This window comes from Pelobates fuscus, chromosome 5, assembly GCF_036172605.1.
Source record: "Pelobates fuscus isolate aPelFus1 chromosome 5, aPelFus1.pri, whole genome shotgun sequence".
NCBI lineage: Eukaryota > Metazoa > Chordata > Amphibia > Anura > Pelobatidae > Pelobates > Pelobates fuscus.
Window position 1 is genome coordinate 367551489 of NC_086321.1, and position 17458 is coordinate 367568946.

General features: G+C 40.6%; 1 protein-coding gene across 1 annotated transcript in view; it reads right to left on the reverse strand.

The window, feature by feature from the left end:
* The window catches only part of LOC134611843 (myosin-1B), a 29566-nt gene extending 12560 nt beyond the window's left edge, over nt 1–17006 (reverse strand). Inside the window, exons 1-19 of the mRNA XM_063456108.1 lie at nt 16757–17006; nt 15995–16138; nt 15753–15909; nt 15124–15151; nt 12834–12942; nt 12615–12707; nt 11546–11609; nt 10580–10678; nt 9755–9858; nt 9365–9503; nt 8311–8429; nt 6091–6240; nt 2351–2521; nt 1843–2152; nt 1570–1637; nt 1074–1161; nt 834–951; nt 433–556; nt 28–164 (exon numbers count right to left, since the gene is read on the reverse strand). Of these exons, the coding sequence (XP_063312178.1) occupies nt 28–164; nt 433–556; nt 834–951; nt 1074–1161; nt 1570–1637; nt 1843–2152; nt 2351–2521; nt 6091–6240; nt 8311–8429; nt 9365–9503; nt 9755–9858; nt 10580–10678; nt 11546–11609; nt 12615–12707; nt 12834–12942; nt 15124–15151; nt 15753–15909; nt 15995–16138; nt 16757–16960 (2426 nt within the window). The 5' untranslated portion in view covers nt 16961–17006. The remainder of the gene's footprint in view (nt 1–27; nt 165–432; nt 557–833; nt 952–1073; nt 1162–1569; nt 1638–1842; nt 2153–2350; nt 2522–6090; nt 6241–8310; nt 8430–9364; nt 9504–9754; nt 9859–10579; nt 10679–11545; nt 11610–12614; nt 12708–12833; nt 12943–15123; nt 15152–15752; nt 15910–15994; nt 16139–16756) is intronic.
* Between the last annotated feature and the right edge of the window lie 452 nt (nt 17007–17458).

A 17458-nucleotide genomic window follows, 5' to 3' on the forward strand; every position in this document is an offset into this window, starting at 1 on the left:
TATTCTTAATAGCAATTATACTTTTACCTCCTCTCCATCATCTTCTTGAACTCTACTCTCATCAAGTGACCTCTGCACTGAGCTTGGGTACGAGTGATGACTTGTGCCAAACGGTCATCTCGCATCTCTTCTAATAACCCCAGGAGACCAGCTTTAAAGAATACCTTTGAATAAGACAGGTAGTTAGTGAATTGACTAAACACCTTTACAGACAGAGCTCTAACACAATTGTAGATAACCTAAAGCAAAAGAAATGTGAATATAAATGGACTTGTGGGGAGCAGATGTTTCGAGTATGGACTGTGAAAATTAACTCTGCAAATTGGTCAGTACTGCTCAATGAATCCACTAGATTAAAAAATATATATATATATATATGTACGTAATCCCATCGTGTTTTGTAAACCAGGTATAAATCTACCTAGCCCATACCTTGGTGTGTCCAAATTTGTACTGCGTGTGATCAATGTCAATGGATCCGAGAAGCTTTTCTGAGGCCTTCTTGCTGTCAATAAACTGCCCTTCAGGGATTGCACTGGCATTGAGGATCTTGTATCTGGTAAGTGAGAAATATCACATCGTTAGTACACATGTATAAACTCCTGACAATGTGAAAGCACATCTCAAACTTAAGATAATCCAATAATTTAAGGCACCTATCTGTGAATCATCTTGACCTTAATGCCCAGGTAATAGAACCACTATCACTAGGTAGGATATATGTAGCTCAGTGGCTTTCAGAAATAAATATATAAATCAGTTCAGATAAACATCACTAGGGAACTGATGTTATACCATGCGTCTGTGGTTGGAGTCAGATAACAATTTGGTACCTTTGTTTGAAGTCACCATAAAGAATCCTGCTTGGGAAACCCTTCCTGCAGATCCTGATACCCTCTAGCACTCCATTACAACGCAACTGGTGGAGCACGAGTGCATGTTCCATTGCACCTAAAACAAATAATCATGCAGGGCATGTTAGGGATGAAAACTCTAATTCAGGAAAACATGTTACTGTATGCTTATTAATGCAGTTAGGCAGCTTGAAGGAAAGGTCATTTGATGGCTTATACCTGGAGTTTTTGTCTCGTTGGGGATAAGGCAACGCACAAAATGAGGATGGGTCGTCCTGAGATTGCTCATTAACTTATTTAAGTTTTCCTGCAACAGTGAAGAAACACATGATCAATAAACTGATACAAAAATGTTGCAGAACTTTCACATGACAAAATTGTCCAAAAAATATACCTTTTTGCCCCTCATATCATTTCAGTGGTATAATTAATGCATTTTTATTCTTTATTTGTGCTAAGCCAATAATACAAAGTGAATAGATAAAAGGAAAGCATAGACAGGAGAATAAGAGAATAATTATTGACGAAAACAGACCGAGAAAAGGTAGTGAAAGATAGAAAAGAGAGGAAGAAGAATAAGAGAGAAACAGGTGGAAATGGAATGTTGTAGGTAACCCTTCTCACAAACCCAGGCGTCATTATCTGTGTATCAAGCTACATAAATACTCCTGTATCATGCTACATGTGTTGCTCCAGGCTTCTGCATAAAACATACCCTGAAAAGTGCTGACACGGTCTGGAAGGAAGACCCCTTCTTTTTGCCACCCTTCTTTGCACTACCTTCTGCAAATAACAAGATTGGAAAATGTGTTGATTAAATCCCGCTGTTTGATGCACTTATTCTAAATCTTTATTGTGCAGATCTTTTGTATTCTGAATTAAAACATCTACTTGTGTGCGGAAACCTTTGTTGTGTATGAGATATGTGGATCTGAGTCAAAGTATGTTAGAATGCATGTGTGATCTTTTGAATGTGTGAATTTGTTACCTGCATCTGTTGCTGCATAGCTGGAGAAGAGATAAGCCAATGTCTTCATCGAAGACTTCTGGTACAGCCCAATGACGCTTTCATTCAGTGGGTCCTTGTTCTTGTCCAGCCAGCCAGTGATGTTGTAATCCACCGTCCCAGCATAGTGGACAAGGGAGAAGTGAGCCTCAGCTTTGCCTTTGGTTGGCTTTGGCTTCTGGAAGTTGTTGGACTTGCCAAGATGCTGATCATACAGCTTGTTTTTGAAGGAAACATCTGTTGCCTTGGGGAACATGCACTCCTCTTCAAGGATGGAGAAGATGCCCATTGGCTGAAGTAAAAATGAGAAATCAAGAGGACATTAATATAAATTAGGAACTACGTGATAAATCAACACATTTCAAAAATGCCAAACTGTACTCTACAGAGAGTAGAGTTGTCTATAAAATCATTGTCGCTGCATTACTGTAACCGTAATATATTGTTTTCAAATTTAGATATTGTTTTAAAAGGATGATATGTATGTCACCTTCTCAATAAGCTCAATGCAGGCCGCCAAGTCCATTCCGAAGTCAATGAACTCCCACTCAATGCCCTCCTTCTTGTATTCCTCTTGTTCCAAGACGAACATGTGGTGATTGAAAAACTGTTGCAGTTTCTCGTTGGTGAAGTTGATACACAGCTGCTCCAAACTGTTATACTAAAGACAATTAATAACATAACATTACTGCAGTTCTTTTAACTCTATGAATATTTAGCAAAATATGCAACAGATTATAATACAGATTGCAAAAAGTTTCAGTACAAGTTACGTTACAGAAAGCATGAAGTAACTGAAAAGAAGATTGTCTACCTTATACACAAATAAAAGTCCCCAACCAATAATGATATAATTCCCCTACAATACATTATGCCTAACTGTCCGATCCTTCTATAGAAGAATATAGATCCTCAACAACAGCAACCAGGGTGAACAGCAGAGTGAAATGGTTCGTGAAGATAACAGGAAGTTGATTCTTGAGCTAGTGTAAGGCGCACAGCTAGCAGACTGAGGATCATCCCACAATGTGGTGGGAATATAAAACGAGAGAGATTGATAACCTAGAACAAACGTTCAAATTTGTTCTTGTTAATGGCAGAGCGTTGTGGATGAACTCTTTTAACTTATTTCCTTATTCTCGAAAACCAATCATACATCAATGACCAAGGGTTAAAGGACCACTATAGTGCCAGGAAAACATACTCGTTATCCTGGCACTATAGTGCCCTGAGGGTGCCCCCACCCTCAGGGACCCCCTCCCGCCGGGCTCTGGAGAGAGGAAGGGGTTAAACACTTACCTTTCTCCAGCGCTGGGCGGGGAGCTTTCCTCCTCCTCTCCTTCTTCCTTGCAACGTCATCGGCTGAATGCGCATGCGCGGCAGGAGCCGCGCACGCATTCAGCCGGTCGCATAGGAAAGCATTTACAATGCTTTCCTATGGACGCTGGCGTCTTCTCACTGTGATTTTCAGGTTTTGGAGGTTTTGGAGGCTGGATTAACCCTCAGTATAAACATAGCAGTTTCTTTGAAACTGCTATGTTTATAAAAAAAAGGGTTAATCCTAGAGGGACCTGGCACCCAGACCACCTCATTAAGCTGAAGTGGTCTTGGTGCCTAGAGTGGTCCTTTAAGCTAATAAACATCTGCAAGGTTTCATTTAAATCAAAACTGCCTGCAGAGGCCAGTGCCCAATAGCAGGCCTATAGATTCACTGATTCTCAGCTATATTATAGCACATCTAACTCTTCATAGCAGTATAACTACGACCTATGGCCTACTACTTATCATTAGTGATGTCGCGAACATAACATTTTCGGTTTGCGAACTGCGAACGTGAACTTCCACAAAACGTTCGCGAACCGGGTGAACCGCCATAGACTTCAATGGGCAGGCGAATTTTAAAACCCACAGGGACTCTTTCTGGCCACAATAGTGATGGAAAAGTTGTTTCAAGGGGACTAACACCTGGACCTGACACCCGCTTGAAGGACACTGACTGCTATTAGATTACAGTGAAAAAAATATTTTCTTTTTAAAGGCACGCTATTGTGACACCAGATATGAGTGGCAAAGTGCAGTGGCGGACGTTGGCAGAGTACACGCTGTAGGCCTGACACCCGCTTGAAGGACACTGACTGCTATTAGATTACAGTCAAAAACTCTTTTTCTTTTTAAAGGCATGCTATTGTGACACCAGATATGAGTGGCAAAGTGCAGTGGCAGAGGTTGGCAGAGTACACGCTGAAGGCCTGACACCCGCTTGAAGGACACTGACTGCTATTAGATTACAGTCAAAAACTTGTTTTCTTTTTAAAGGCACGCTATTGTGACACCAGATATGAGTGGCAAAGTGCAGTGGCAGAGGTTGGCAGAGTACACGCTGTAGGCCTGACACCTGCTTGAAGGACACTGACTGCTATTAGATTACAGTCAAAAACTTTTTTCTTTTTAAAGGCACGCTATTGTGACACCAGATATGAGTGGCAAAGTGCAGTGGCAGAGGTTGGCAGAGTACACGCTGAAGGCCTGAAACCCGCTTGAAGGACACTGACTGCTATTAGATTACAGTCAAAAACCTTTTTTTCTTTTTAAAGGCACGCTATTGTGACACCAGATATGAGTGGCAAAGTGCAGTGGCAGAGGTTGGCAGAGTACACGCTGAAGGCCTGACAACCGCTTGAAGGACACTGACTGCTATTCAATCTGTAACAGTGAAAAAAATATTTTGTTTTTAAATGCACGCTATTGTGACACCAGATATGAGTGGCAAAGTGCACTGGCAGAGGTTGGCAGAGTACACGCTGTAGGCCTGACACACGCGCTTGAAGGACACTGACTGCTATTAGATTACAGTCAAAAACTTTTTTCTTTTTAAAGGCACGCTATTGTGACACCAGATATGAGTGGCAAAGTGCAGTGGCAGAGGTTGGCAGAGTACACGCTGAAGGCCTGACACCCGCTTGAAGGACACTGACTGCTATTAGATTACAGTGAAAAAAATATTTTCTTTTTAAAGGCACGCTATTGTGACACCAGATATGAGTGGCAAAGTGCAGTGGCAGAGGTTGGCAGAGTACACGCTGAAGGCCTGACACCCGTTTGAAGGACACTGACTGCTATTAGATTACAGTCGAAAACTTTTTTTTATTTTTAAAGGCACGTTATTGTGACACCAGATATGAGTGGCAAAGTGCAGTGGCAGAGGTTGGCAGAGTACACGCTGAAGGCCTGACACCCGCTTGAAGGACACTGACTGCTATTAGATTACAGTGAAAAAATTATTTTCTTTTTAAAGGCACGCTATTGTGACACCAGATATGAGTGGCAAAGTGCACTGGCAGAGGTTGGCAGAGTACATGCTGAAGGCCTGACACCCGCTTGAAGGACACTGACTGCTATTAGATTACAGTCGAAAACTTTTTTATTTTTAAAGGCACGTTATTGTGACACCAGATATGAGTGGCAAAGTGCAGTGGCAGAGGTTGGCAGAGTACACGCTGAAGGCCTGACACCCAGACGCTTGCAGACAACTAACTGCTATTCAATCTATTACAGTGAAAAAACATTTGTGACACCAGATATGAGTGGTGGCACTGGGCAAGTGGGCACAGTATCCACTGTGAGCCTGACACAGAAGCTGGCAGGCAGGCAACTGCAATTAGATTACACAGGAAAAAAAGCAGACTGATGTTCTAGCCCTAAAAAGGGCTTTTTGGGGTGCTGTCCTTACAGCAGAGATCAGATGAGTCCTTCAGGACTGTAGTGGACACTGAATACCCTAGCCTAGCTATCCATTTCCCTATCAAATCAGCAGCAGCTACACTTTCCCTCCTCTCACTAAGAATGCAGCTTCAGAATGAATCTAAAATGGATGCTGGGAGGGAGGTGGGAGGGTCTGGAAGGGAGGGTCTGCTGCTAATTGGCTGGAATGTGTTTGCTGACTGTGAGGCACAGGGTCAAAGTTTACTCAATGATGACGAATAGGAGGCGGATCGAACCGCGCATATGTTCGCCCGCCGTGGCGAACGCGAACACGCTATGTTCGCCAGGAACTATTCACCAGCGAACCGTTCGGTACATCACTACTTATCATGTCAAATGTAGTTAAGCAGATAGAGAGCCAAATATTGGCCTTTTATATACATACAATACAATACATAAACATTAAATTTATCTATAAAAAAAAAAATGTTCATACCATGGTTTAAGATCACAGTAGAGGGTACTCACATCAAAAATTTCAAAGCCAGCAATATCCAGCACACCGATGAAAAACTGACGAGGTTGTTTAGTGTCCAACTGTTCATTAATACGAGTGACCATCCACGAGAACATCTTCTCATAGACTGCCTTGCCCAGAGCACCTACGTTATTATATACCTAGAAAAAATGATTTCACATATAAAAACACTTGCTAGCAAATAGGAAAGATGGTTAATATCAGAAATGCCTGGAAATATATCAAAGACTGCTAAATCCATCTAATAATGCCATCTAATACAGGAATACAGAAAAACAGAAGATAGCGCCTGGCTTACTAAAAGCTTAGGTATGGGGATCTTAGTAAAGTTGGCCTCCAGTGAATAGTATTTGCTCAATGGTAGTGTGTGTAACATGAAAACCATTTTCTGTAGAACCTCTGAGAAATTGTAGATGACAATCTTCAAAATTGTTAAACGATGAGATTCAAAGTTGTTCTAACAGAATATTCCACAGTAATTCAGGATATCCAGAACCCTCCAGTTTTTAGATCACATAAGACTCAGACCACAGTAGGAGCACACTGGCTATGCTAGACCAGTGGAGGCTCGTCTATAGGGGAAATTGGGACAGCTTCCTACCAGTTTTTATGTGGGGAAATAAAATTATATGTTAAGGTTTAGAAACACTAAGATTCTTTTTATGGAGGGGAGGGTGGTACGCCCCAAAAATATGGGAAACTAATTAGTGTCTCTTTAATTCTTTAATAGGTTTCAGTTATGCAGGGCCCTAACCCCCCCTCCCCTACCCCCCCCCCCCCCCCCCCACCTCCCCAATTTGTAGCTGTTTGGAGAAGCTTACTAGAGAGCATCTAGGCATGTAAAAAAATGGGTCTGGTTTGAAAGCTGCTTAGTGTCCTATATTGTATAAATTATATATTTAAGTAAATAATAAAGCCAGGAATAACAAGGGGAGGGGGTCATTTCTGACACAGAGCACTGTGTTGCCTGTCACCAATAGTTTTAATAACTCTTACTGTACATACCCACCATCTTTTTAAAGTGCTCAGTCCCTCTACATCTGAGACCTGAGACACTCATGCTGTAACTAGTTAAACACATGTGAAGCTTCACACTGCAGGACTGGGGCTGTGACTCTGAGGACTGATCTGATTCTGGTTTCAAGCTGTTTTAATCTGTAAGGATTGGTAATTATATTAGCTATGTCAGCTAATTCTTGGCTCCATATTACCACTGCAGATTAATTTGATTGCCAGATGCAAAGGTAATAAGGAGTCTATTAGTGTCCTGCTGCTGAGAACCAATAGTGAGTCAGGAGTAGCTGACATGGTTGGAGTCTATACATATCTTAAAGCTTTAACCATGTGCACACTGTGTGCTGAGAGCTAATGGAGTAGCTGACATGTTTCATAACAGCAGCAATATTTAATAGAAAGCTAAAGTTATCATAGCAGGAGCAATGCTGAAGATGAAATAATGAGGGAGAACTAAGAGAGGGCTAGAAAGATAGAGAGAAAGAGAGAGCTGGAGCATTATACAGAGACATGTACTGCGTGGAGTCTCTCTGTATTGCAGCTCTGTGTAATCCATCACAGTGACCCTGGCTGTATGGGATAGTTATATTATCTCCTTATTGTGCCCAGCTCTGTGTGTTATTTCTCTATATTTTTATCAGCTCTACCTTTTGTACGGGTATCTCTGTAGTTTACTTAGCTCTGTGTATTGTATAGGTATCTTTGTATTGTGCCCAGCTCTGTGTATTGAATAGGTATCTTTGTATTGTGCCCAGCTCTATGTATTGTATATGTTTCTTTGTATTGTGCCCAGCTCTGTGTATTGTATAGGTATCTCTGTATTGTGCTCAGCTCTGTGTATTTCATAGATATCTTTATGTTATGCCCAGCTTGTTTTATTGTATGAGCTCTCTGTATTATGCTCAGCTCTCTGTATTGGGTAAGTATCTCTGTACTGTATATGGAGCAGTCAAATTCTGTGTCAAGAGCCTGGCACCCCACCATCTTAAACCTTCACCAGCCGCCACTGATTCCATCCAGTACTTAACTTTCACCCAACACGGAAGAATCAGGGAACTGTCATCTTGTATTCGCCAATCTTTTACTCGCATATATTGTATTTATTGTAGTAATATGTAATGTTTTGTTAATTTTTAGAATCTGTGCAGTCACCTCTAAAATAACAATTTAATTCTAATTAGTTTTCGACTTCTAACCTGCTGAACTGTCTGTCCTTTGGTGACATATTCATTTCCGACTTTGACACGGGGATTGCAGAGAGCTTTAAGCAAATCTGACGAGTTCAAATTCATCAGGTAGCCAGCTTTATCGGCAACTGAAAATAGAAATACCACAAGCAATTGGATTTCAATGTCTTCAGCACGAAAAACAGACAAGTATGGTACAAAGACCGCATAGTGGCAGGATAAAGGGTAGTTAAAGGAACACATTATAAGAATACACAAACATGTATTCCTGACCCTATAGTGTTAAAAATAAAACACCTGGTCCACCCTTGTCCCCCTAAATCTAGTAAAATCTTACTTTTATTACAGTATTCTGCTGCTGGCTCTGCCCCTGATCTGCCTGCTTGGCTGACATCATCAAAAGGGTTGATCTGAGCCAATCACAATAAATTCCCATAGGAAAACATTGGATTGGCTAAGACTGTCAAGAAGGCAGATCAGGGGCAGACCCAGTACAAGCCAAACGCAGCCCTGGACAATCAGCATCTCCTCATAGAAATACATTGAATCAATGCATCTCTATGAGGAAAGTTCAGTGTTTCCATGCAGAGGGTGGAGACACTGAATGGCAGGAAGACGGACCTCTAGTAGCCATCTGAGGAGTGGCCAGTGTAGTTATCCCTGGGCTGTAATGAACACTGCATTTTCTCTCAAAAAGCCTGAAGAGAATGATTCTACTCACCAGAACACATACAATAAGCTGTAGTTGTTCTGGTGACAATAGTGTCCCTTTAATGTTCTTCACTTAATTGGACTTTTCTTGATTTAGAAAAACTGGAATTTGATCATACGCTGCAAGATCATAGAATGCAACTTGATTCTAAATTCTTGACCAATATCGCTGCACTCTATTACTTATAACAACCACAGGGGTCACTTCATTATTCATACTTAATACTAGTTAAAAACATTAACAGTATGTGCTACTCAACATCTGATATCTCCATTTATTTTTTATGCATCAAATGCGTTGGCAGAATTCCTCTGCATCTCCATAGGAGGAGAACTTATCACAAGTGTTTACCTTCCGTGCCGTCAGGCTCTGCCTGCTCCTCACGCTGTTTTTGCTTGAATTTCATGTTTCCATAGTGCATTACCGCGCCTGTCAGCTTGTAGATTGAAACTTTCTCTTCAGCAGTGAATCCAAGGATGTCAATGGCACTCTAAGTGTTAAAAGATAATTTTATGAGTCAAAGAAAATATTTTACAAAGCTTTTCATTTCCTAATCGGCACCGAATGTACACTGTGTGCAAGCCTCATAAATTATGCAACAAGAAACAAATAAATAAATGCCAAAATGACCCAATGTGTCATTCTCAGAATACAGACTTATACAAGTTGCATTCAAAAGAAACAAAATTAGGTCACAGAGATAGTAGATTTCACATTTTTTTTGCTTATCCTTAGACTTACATCAGTGGCCATCAACTCATCAGCATCATCAATGCTGGCCACGGTGATCTCCCCCTGGCTAATAAATGGAAAGTCGTAGGGGTTGGTGGTGATCAAAAGCATTTCTACAAGAAAAGGAATTATGTAGTATAAGTCAAAAATACATTTTTTTAAAAATTATAGAAAATTCTTAAACTCAAAACAAAAATTCAGTTGCTAAATAAGTGTTTAAAAAAGTTCTCAAAAAGGCATTCGACAGGGTGGATTGGTCCTTTTTTATGGAGGTTCTTATGGTACTCGACATTGGTCTTAACTAAAATGACTCTTTCTTAGCTATAGCAATGTGATCCTGAGACAACAGAATTTAACAAATATTGACCTTTGTTTGTACTGTTTTGGATGTTAATGTCTAAGATCTGTTAACTTTATTCTTTCCTTTTCCATTCACTGAATAAACTTTGAATGAGATCAAAAAAAGTTCTCAGTAATGGATCTTTCATGAAACTACGTTATCACTGCACTTTTGCAATTTGACCATTATCCTTCCTCTAACTAGCTAGTGATAGCCAACAAAGTATACTTACACAAGATTGGTGATGCATTTTTAAACTCAATCTTGATAGCACTAAATATGGATCCCTCTAAGATGAGCAAGTTAACACAGAAGAATTTAAAAAAAACATTAAATGTGCCGAATGTATTGCACGGGGCTGGTTTTGGGCACCTTTTAGATGTGGGTGTTGCTTTTTATTTCTATTGCAATTTTTGTGTTAACTGTTGCTTGGATAGATTTCTCGCCTTAGTGGGAACATGAGAAAATTGTTATTGGCTACGACTGTTTATTACCAATCAGTTCCGGCTTCTTGTTGGACGTTATCTGATAGAAAATGTGGTAGCTCCTTTCTGCTTTAAGCTGGAAAGTAACTCGGGATTTCTCCAGTAGGTCTAGCGGGAAATAAAGATACATTTTAAAATAACCAAGTCATAAAGTCAAGGGAGTGCTGCATACAAATAATGTGTATGTAGGAGCTCCGTGGAGAGATGATCCAGTGCCCACCAGAAATAGTTCAGTAGTAGAAATTCACAGGCATCACAATGCAGGGTCTAAGCCAAAAAATACACTTTTATTGAAGTTTAACGGACCAAAAATACAAGTTTTGGCCAGAGGGCCTTAATCATGTAAAATTCATGTTGTGATTCCTGTGGATTTCCACTATTAAAATAACCAAGTCTAGATAGACACCAGGTTGGATGAACATTCTGATGCTCTATTCAACATAAGGTAAGATAGTTTTGGAAACAATGTCTTTCTCCATCTGTCCCCACATCTGGTCTCTCTTGCTCCTCCTTTGAGTAGTCTTAACACTCTCTTCTCCATTCTCTTTTCCTGACAACTTACTGGCTACAATGCGTAGCATTTTGGTTGAATGTTCCGATGCTCTTATGAATACTTTCTCTGTTTTATATTGAAAATCCTCAATAAAATCTTATTTAAAATGAAATAAAAAAGGGATATCTTATTGTCAAGTTCAAGAGCAAGGTGTTAAGAGTTTGAATTTTCAGTAAATTATTTTGAACACAAATTCCTATTATCTACAACTAGCTAGAGAGACTGCTGTAATATTGTACATTTGTGCAGGGGAAGGTTAAATAAGATAAAGGGAGTATACGAGAAGCATATTCTATGACAATCCTCATTTCAAACTGTATTATAAACAATACAATCTTGGGAAGAAACACCAATAATACCAAAAAAGTGTAATTTAAGCTAGGTTGCAGCCAAATAAGTCATGAATTATGCATAGCACGTACATGTTTCAATGTCAGCTGAAGACAGTTTTCCAGTGGTGCCAAAGTGGATTCTGATGAATTTACCCTGTTAGGTAAAGAAATTAGAATGATGTCATCACTATAGTTGCAAACAAGGAGAAAGGAGCACTGCCTAAAGGGTATAAATATGAGTATAGAAAATAATAAATTTTTTAATCGTGAACAAGATACAAAGTGATTATTTTACACATTCGCTCCTGATACGTCTAGGTGTTTACCTACAGAGGCATCAAGAGATGTCATCACTATACATTTAGTTGGGGTGACATGACAATGGAATGGCAAAATGTATACCCAAACTGTCCAGGTGTAAAATAGCCTCAACTTTTTCCTTTCTCTTCCCCAATCTTTGCTTTTTTTGTATGGCCAGAATTGTGCATTTCAATCGTCGTCTCTGTACAACTCACTCTTTAGTTAATAAATTCTGTGCAAGCACTGGACACACTCAGAGCTATTCACCAAAGTGAGAATTATCTGGAATTCAAAGGGAATTGAAAGTGAATTTCAAATGTAAGCCCAAAATAGCCCAATTGGAATAAAAGCTCCAAGTTACTTTGGCCTTAAATTTGAAATATACTTTCAATTAACTTTGAACATCCAACAATTCTTACTTTTCTGAATAACTGTGATTGAATTAAGCATTCTGGGCATCCCAACTGTCCAGATTTCGGTGGAACAGCCCCAATTTTTTTTTCAGGTCCTCTTGAATCAATGCATCTCTATGAGGAAAATTCAGCATCCCCATGGAGAGCGTGGAGACGCTGAACGGCAGTGTTGCCTAATGTGCAGCACTGACCCAGGAAGCCCCTCCAGAGGCCATCTGAGGAGGGGCCACTTGGAGGTGTCTCTGAAAAGGCAGTGTTTGCATGAAAATGCCTGAAGGCAATGATTATATTATAAGTAAGCTGTAGTTGTTGTGGTGACTATAGTGTCCCTTTAAGCCAGATTGAATTAGTTATGAGGGGAACTCAGCCACTCTTGTGAATCAGTATACAACAATACAACACCTTTCCTTTTCAAGGCTTCAACATTCTATGTTTAAGACACTTACGAAGCGGGATGAGTTGTCATTCCTCACGGTCTTGGCATTTCCGAAAGCTTCCAGCAGGGGGTTAGCCTGGATGATTTGATCCTCCAGGGTGCCCTGCAATCAAAACACAAACCATAAATGTATGTGGCACCTGTGAGATGCAAGTTAAGAATCACACAGAAAACACAGACATAAAGCACAACATGAAATCTGCCAACAGATTGAACAAAATAAACATGCCTTGTTTTTAGCTGATTCATCTTTCTTCTTGTCACCAACAGCTGCAATTGTTGCAAAGTACTGGATGACACGTTTTGTGTTCACAGTCTTCCCGGCACCAGACTCTCCGCTGGGGAAGGAAAGAAAGAATGTCATGAATGGAACCTGGTGTAAAACACAGGCAGGGCCGTCTTAAACGCGGGGCAAACGGGGCAGCTGCCCCGGGCCCAGCTGCCCCGTGGTCCCCACGATTTGCGCAGCCCCCCTTGGACCCAGCGGTGTGGCTGCACAGAGCCGCACCATCCCGCACGCTAAATGGGCCCCTGGGTGGTCCATGCACAAAGGGCCACCCGGTGGGCATGGTCGGGCGTTGTGACGCTTAAACAGCGTGAACGGGCCCCTTCCTGTTCGGCAGCCGGCTGGGAGGAAGTGAGTGCTGCGCGTCACTTCCTTCCACCCACCGGAGATCAGAGCCGCACAGGAGGAGGAAGGCAGGGAGGAGGGGAGTTCCAGAGGAGAACTCCCATCTGCCTGAGCCTGCCACTGGACCCCAGGGAAACCACCCTCCAGAAAAATGTAAGGGTGGTTGGAAGGTGGCTAAATGTATGTCAGTATGTTTGTGTGTATGTCTGTCAGTGTGTGTGTATGTCAGTATGTCTGTCTGTGTGTGTCAGTATGTCTGTCTGTGTGTATGTCAGTATGCCTGTGTGTGTGTCAGTCAGTATGTCTGTCTGTGTGAGTGTGTATGTGTGTGTGTTATGTCAGTATGCCTGTGTGTGTCTCAGCATGTCTGTGTGTGTGTGTCAATAGTCTGTCAGTGTATGTGTGTTTGTGTGTGGGTGTGTCAGTATGTCTGTCTGTGTGTCAGTATGACTGTCTGTGTGTATGTCAGTATGCCTGTGTGTGTCAGTATGTCTGTGTGTGTGTGTGTGTCAAATATCTGTCAGTGTCTGTGTGTGTGTGTGTCAGTATGTATGTGTGTGTGTCAGTATGTCTGTCTGTGTGTGTGTCAGTGTGTCTGTCTGTGTATATCAGTATGCCTGTGTGTGTCAGCATGTCTGTGTGTGTGTGTCAATACGTCTGTCAGTGTATGTGTGTCAGTATTTCTGTCTGTGTGTGTCAGTATGTCTGTGTGTGTGTCAGTATGTCTGTCTGTGTGTCAGTATGTCTGTGTGTTTGTCAGTATGTCTGTGTGTGTGTCAGTATGTCTGTCTGTGTGTGTGTCAGTGTGTCTGTCTGTGTATATCAGTATGCCTGTGTGTGTCAGCATTTCTGTGTGTGTTTGTCAATACGTCTGTCAGTGTATGTGTGTCAGTATGTCTGTCTGTGTGTGTCAGTGTATGTGTCTGTGTGTGTGTCAGTATGCCTGTGTGTGTCAGTGTGTCTGTGTGTGTGTGTCAGTGTGTCTGTGTGTATGTCAGTATGCCTGTGTGTGTCAGCATGTCTGTGTGTTTGTGTCAATACGTCTGTCAGTGTATGTGTCTGTATGTGTGTCAGTATTTCTGTCAGTGTCTGTGTGTGTGTCAGTATATCTGTCAGTGTATGTGTGTGTGTGTCAGTATGTCTGAATGTGTGTCAATATGTCTGCCAGTATATATTTGTGTGTCAGTGTATGTGTGTGTCAATATGTTTCTGTGAATGTTTTAATCTGTCTGTCTGTCTGTGTGTATATATGTGTCAGTATGTCAGTGTGATTGAGGGTTGGGCATAATTGGGGGGAGGGGGAATTGGGAGGGTCACAGGGCCCAGGGGGCCCAACAAAATTCTTTGCCCAGGGTCCTATTCATATTATAGACGGCCCTGAACACAGGCATAATGTTTAAACAAAATTGCCCTTAAATACTCTCACCCAACGTTACCTTCTCCAGTCCTCTCACAAACTCGGCCAACTCTACCATGGATGCTGGAAATGTAAGATCAACTGACTTCAGTATCTCTTGAATTTTTGTTCTCTTTTACTAATATCAAATTTCCTACTTCTTTTTCCAGCAAACATCCCACAATACTCTGCTCTGTCACCAGTTCCCACCAATCTAGTCTCTAAAATGTTGTCGGCTCTGCTCCTGACCTTATCAAGACTGAACGCCAATTATTTCCTCGGAAACAACCACATTATGGCGCCCAAAACGACCAGTCCTCAAAAGAGAGGCTTCCTAATCCAAAAAGTACCCATATCATTCATATTTGAAATCCTCCAAAATTTGTTATGCTGCATTTCATGCAATTTTGTTCATGTTTGTCATAGACAAGTTGACATTTTTCAGAGTCTTGAAAAATGTATCATTTGTGATAGCTGATCATAGATACTCACGTAATCAAGATAGACTGATTTTCACGATCTGTGAACAAACAAAAAAAAAACGAATTTCAACCTCAGAGTTAATATTTCTGTATTATTTTGTTATTATTGTGAGAACAAATGTTCTTGTAATATTTAGATACAGAATTCAAAGTTATAAAAAACATTCTTGTGATTTTATTTTAGTTTTTTTGTTATTTTATTGGAGAAAAGACAGGAACTCCCCACTGTGCTTGAGCTTCTTGATGTAAAAAAAAAAATGTATGAAATGTAGAAAGAAATAATAATAGATAAAATTTGGGAATGTGCTTTGTGTCCCATTCCCCTGGCTAATCCAAAGGGTTGCCACAAATCTATGAGAGTAACTGTGTCACAAGGCTTGGAGATTAAATATGTATTTGTCATATTATTATCTTCACATTTCCAAGGATTTTCAGGTGAAGAATTAATATTTACAGACTTTTATAGCACCCAATCTCCAATATGAAAATGATACAATAAGGGATGACAGTCACCAATCGTCTCCGTCATTGCATCTTGAGTTAGAATTACTTGTTTAAAGGAGTGTGCAAAGGCAGGTCAAAATAATAAAGATGTCCCAAATCCATGCATTGAGGATAAGCAAAAATATGATAACTTACCAGTTAACATGGCCTGATAGGCGTTATCAGAGATGGAGAAGATGTGTGGTGGGGCTTCCTGACGCTTTTTGCCTCTGTAAGCATCGACCACTTCTGGGTTGTAGACAGGCAGCCACTTGTAAGGGTTCACAGTGACACAAAAAAGGCCAGAATAGGTCTATAATAGAATAGTGCAGAATATAAATAGATGGCATGGTTTTGCCAAAGCTTTAGAATACATAATTGTTCAACAAAATTCTTACGTAGATCATCCAGGCTGAGTAACGCTCTTTGAGGTTATACAAGACAGCTGGTTCATTCAAGTGGGTCATCATGGCCATGTCTTCAATCTTATCGAACTTCGGTGGATTCATGGGGAAGGTTTGGTCATCCTTCACTGTCAAAGTCTGTAAATTAAAGAGTGAATTTCTGAGGATATCATTATGGTACACCAAGCTCCCCATCCAACTTCAGTCCCAAACATCCCTTGTATTTGTAAAGAAGGAACTCGAAAAAGAACTGCAACTATGCACCCTCAGAGGCGATCTGGTTTCTATCTTAAATCAAAGTTGAACAGATAAATTGGTGTAGGTTAATGGTCAAAGATGATCTAGAATTCCCATGATCCTATCCCTGGCATCTAAGGTTGACCCACCTGGCACCTATTTTGTGGTAGATATAAATAATGACAGAGGATCAACCAATACAACAAACAAAAATATATATATATATATATAGTGTGCCTTTTCTTTTCCACAAATTTGTCTGCCACTAGCAGCAATGTTGTTGTTTTTTTTGCAAATGCTTATTCCCTTAGTAATATTATTCATTTATCTTATATTGTGAATGTGAATATGATCAATGATAAAGTCATCGGGAAAAAAAAAAAGTAACAGAAACCGAATAAAAATGGCCATACAACAGAAAAGGAGTAACAAGGAAATGGCAAATGGTCTCAAAACATGGTACAAACATGAACACAAATGAAACACTGATTGTACCGAACCTCATTAGTCCTCACATACCTTTCCACCTTCTGTTTTGACTGTGGCTTTCCCTCCTTCTTTGCTTTGCAGGGCTCCTTTCACGTAGGCCTCTGTGGTATCCACTACAAAGACTGACGTCTTGGCATCAAATGGTTTGTTTTGAGCCTCGATTCTTTCTTTTTCAGATTTCCTGAGGAACTGGGCAGCCACGCCGAAAACGGCCATCTCTGCGTCAGAACTCATGATGGCGGTTTACACTGGCAGCAGCGCAGTGACAGAAAAAAATATACTATACCAGAAAAAAAACCATAAAAATGAATATATTGTAATAGATAGCTCACGGCAAATTATTACAGGGCACCTATCCTTAAAATATGATTAGTTTACCGTCACTGCTGCTATCACAGTTCTTATACCAGTTTCTAATTATTCGTATGTTTTCCTCTTCTACGTACCTACAATGTTAGGGAGGACATGCGGAAGGTCACAAAATCTAAATTCTAAATCTTTTCTCTTGTGTTACACGGTGTAAAAAAAACTGTTCAGAAATAGCCAAGGACTTTAAAAACTATAGTGTCACGAATATATGTTTGCATTCCATTAAAGGACAACAGTTGACAGTTATATGTGTCTGGAAGCTTGTAATACAGCTCGAAGAAAAGCCGCATGCGCATGTGCAATTAGAAGCCTCTGATTGGTGTATTCCCTGGCACTGCAGACACCAGATCGGCAGCTTTTGCA